At 49.8% G+C, this 2,311-nt stretch overlaps 1 protein-coding gene across 1 annotated transcript in view; it reads right to left on the bottom strand.

Annotated features, from left to right (window-relative positions):
* The window catches only part of LOC107104824 (disintegrin and metalloproteinase domain-containing protein 15-like), a gene marked incomplete at its 5' end in the record, with an annotated part of 37,626 nt that overhangs the window by 10,393 nt on the left and 24,922 nt on the right, over positions 1–2,311 (bottom strand). Inside the window, 3 exons of the mRNA XM_015404934.1 lie at positions 40–148; positions 1,440–1,593; positions 1,668–1,779. Of these exons, the coding sequence (XP_015260420.1) occupies positions 40–148; positions 1,440–1,593; positions 1,668–1,779 (375 nt within the window). The remainder of the gene's footprint in view (positions 1–39; positions 149–1,439; positions 1,594–1,667; positions 1,780–2,311) is intronic.

The raw sequence follows: 2,311 nt of genomic DNA, 5'->3' as shown, positions 1-2,311 counted from the left end.
GCTACAAGCATTACTGCTTACTGCTGTAGCCATGGTTACCTGTTTCTGGGCCGGAGTGGGCGGGACGTCGGGCTGCGGGTTCAAGTGGTATCTCAGAGGTCGGACCTGCTCTCCGTTCCGGCTGTCTGCTCGCTCCGTCACAGGAGTCCTGGACAGAAAGCGGTTTCACTAAACAGGAAGTAGCTTCCGTGCCGCTAGCTTCACGGATGGAAACCGATCTACGAGGAGGTAACCTCCATCTTCTGATTTCTAAACACAACAAAAAACACAACAACAGCAAAGGACTAAAACAGTAAACTGGAGGCTTATCCTTAACTTCTTGATTGAACTTAAAGCTGCACAATGGCTGTCAGCACTGAGGACTTCATTACCCAGAAACCCCTCTGGCCTGATGGTGAAATTGGTCCCAGTGCAGCTTTAAGTGATTTTCCAGCAGGTGTGATCCTATCGGAGCAGTCAGAGGGGTGAAGGTTTGACGGATCCTTCTGAGCAGTCAGTATGTTACCATGACAACAGCGTACCCAGAATGCACCTCTCCCTGTCAGTTCCTACACCCATTAGATCTGTGCTGATCATCCACTCTGGTATTATTATCCTCAATAAACCCAGGAAGTGAAGTTAGAAGCGTTTTCTAGCGACATTTCTGGTCATTTCTGTTCATGCGAGCAGCTGCAGAAGCATCGTGGTCAGAACCTGCTGGGTCCACAGCAGGAGAGGAAAGCCTGAAAATAGAAAGTTAACGCCTGTTTTTTAAAACATGGCTCGACCCGCTAACAATCGGTGTTTGGCTCCCTTCCTAAAAAAATTCTATTCTATTCAGTTTATTTCTATAGCTCCAATTCACATCATGTCATCTCAGGTCACTTTATAGATCCGGATCAACCAGTCAGATTGATTCAAAGTTTTCTATCTAAGGAAAACCAGCTGATTGCATCGACTCATTGACTCTTCAGCAATCCCTCACACCCGGCTCTGTTTCTACAGAGATCAGCAGGACTCAGGTATGATCACAGACTGATCACAGACTGATCACAGACGCCATCAGTCCATCCAAGTTCAATTAGAAGACTTTCTAGAACCTTCAGGTTTTGGTGGCGGTATGTAAACATGTGACCCTCCTGGTTCTGGTGGAAACTAAACGGCTGCATGTTGGATAACCTCAAAGAGATCGGCGGCCATTTTTTGAGAGGATCCGAGAGCCGCTGAGTGGCGGTAAGATACTGACTGTTGATCCCTACTCCGCATCACTTCACCGCTCTGAGTCTACAGAACCAACCACAGACCAGAACCCAGCAGGTCCGGCAGTACCTGGGGACGGGGGCGGGTTCAAAGTCCAAACCCCACACCTCACAGTCAGTCACACTGCATTGTGGGTAAGAGAAGAGTCAGGTGTGTGTAAAGCCGTGGCCGGTAAACCGAAGCGTCTGTGTGGGCGTTACCGGGTCTGATGGCGGGCTTTATGGAACGGGCTGTTCGCTCCGAGGCAGCAGAGGCTCCGACGGCACCGAGGGAAGCGGAGGGCGAGGAAGAGGAGGACCACCGGCAGGATGAAGAAGAATATGACGAGCAGCGCCACCCGGACCGGATCGGACTCTGACGGCAGAGACGGACAGAGGTCAGAACAGAGAGGAGAGGCTGCGCTTCTGACGGCTCGCTGAGAGGAGCACCTGCTGCCGCTCCGGCCGGTCCGCTGTCCACGCTGCCGCCATGACCGGAGTACCTGCAGTCCGGCGGGGCCCAGCCCGCCTCACAGTGGCAGTTCTTATTGCTGTTACACACCTGAGGAACAAAGAACAGCGAGCGTCAGGAGGAAGGCAGCTGCAGAGCCCTGAACGCTGCGCCATCAACCCTCCTTCTTCTAACGGCGTTCTGAGGGTCTCTGGCTGCTGCTCACAGGGTCATAACAGCAATAATAGAAATAAAAGCAGAATAAAAATCAGGTGAATGGAGTTCTTTAAACTAAACAAATAAAAATTCATTAAAATATTTCATAAATCAGAACTAATGTTTGCTCCACTCCAGCACCGAACACACCGACTGATTACGACTTTTTAATCTGCGATCCGATGTTTCTCCATGTCAGACTAGAGAGGCTCGGACCAGGCAGGGTGAGCGGATCTATGCAGATTGTTATCACTTCTATCTCTGTGCTTTAAACACATTAAAAACATGTCCAACATTCGACTGGAACAGATTATTAAAGGTATTTGGTGCATTCTATAATGAATGTGCTTTACTGGAGGCATCCATGTTTGTCAAAGAACACTACTGCCACCTACTGGTTAGTGACATTGTCACGGTGCGGTATCGG

Source organism: Cyprinodon variegatus, unplaced genomic scaffold (genome assembly GCF_000732505.1).
Source record: "Cyprinodon variegatus isolate N-32 unplaced genomic scaffold, C_variegatus-1.0 Scaffold1901, whole genome shotgun sequence".
Taxonomy (NCBI): domain Eukaryota; kingdom Metazoa; phylum Chordata; class Actinopteri; order Cyprinodontiformes; family Cyprinodontidae; genus Cyprinodon; species Cyprinodon variegatus.
The sequence above is the reverse complement of the archived record's forward strand: the minus strand, read 5'-3'. Positions and strand labels throughout refer to the sequence as shown.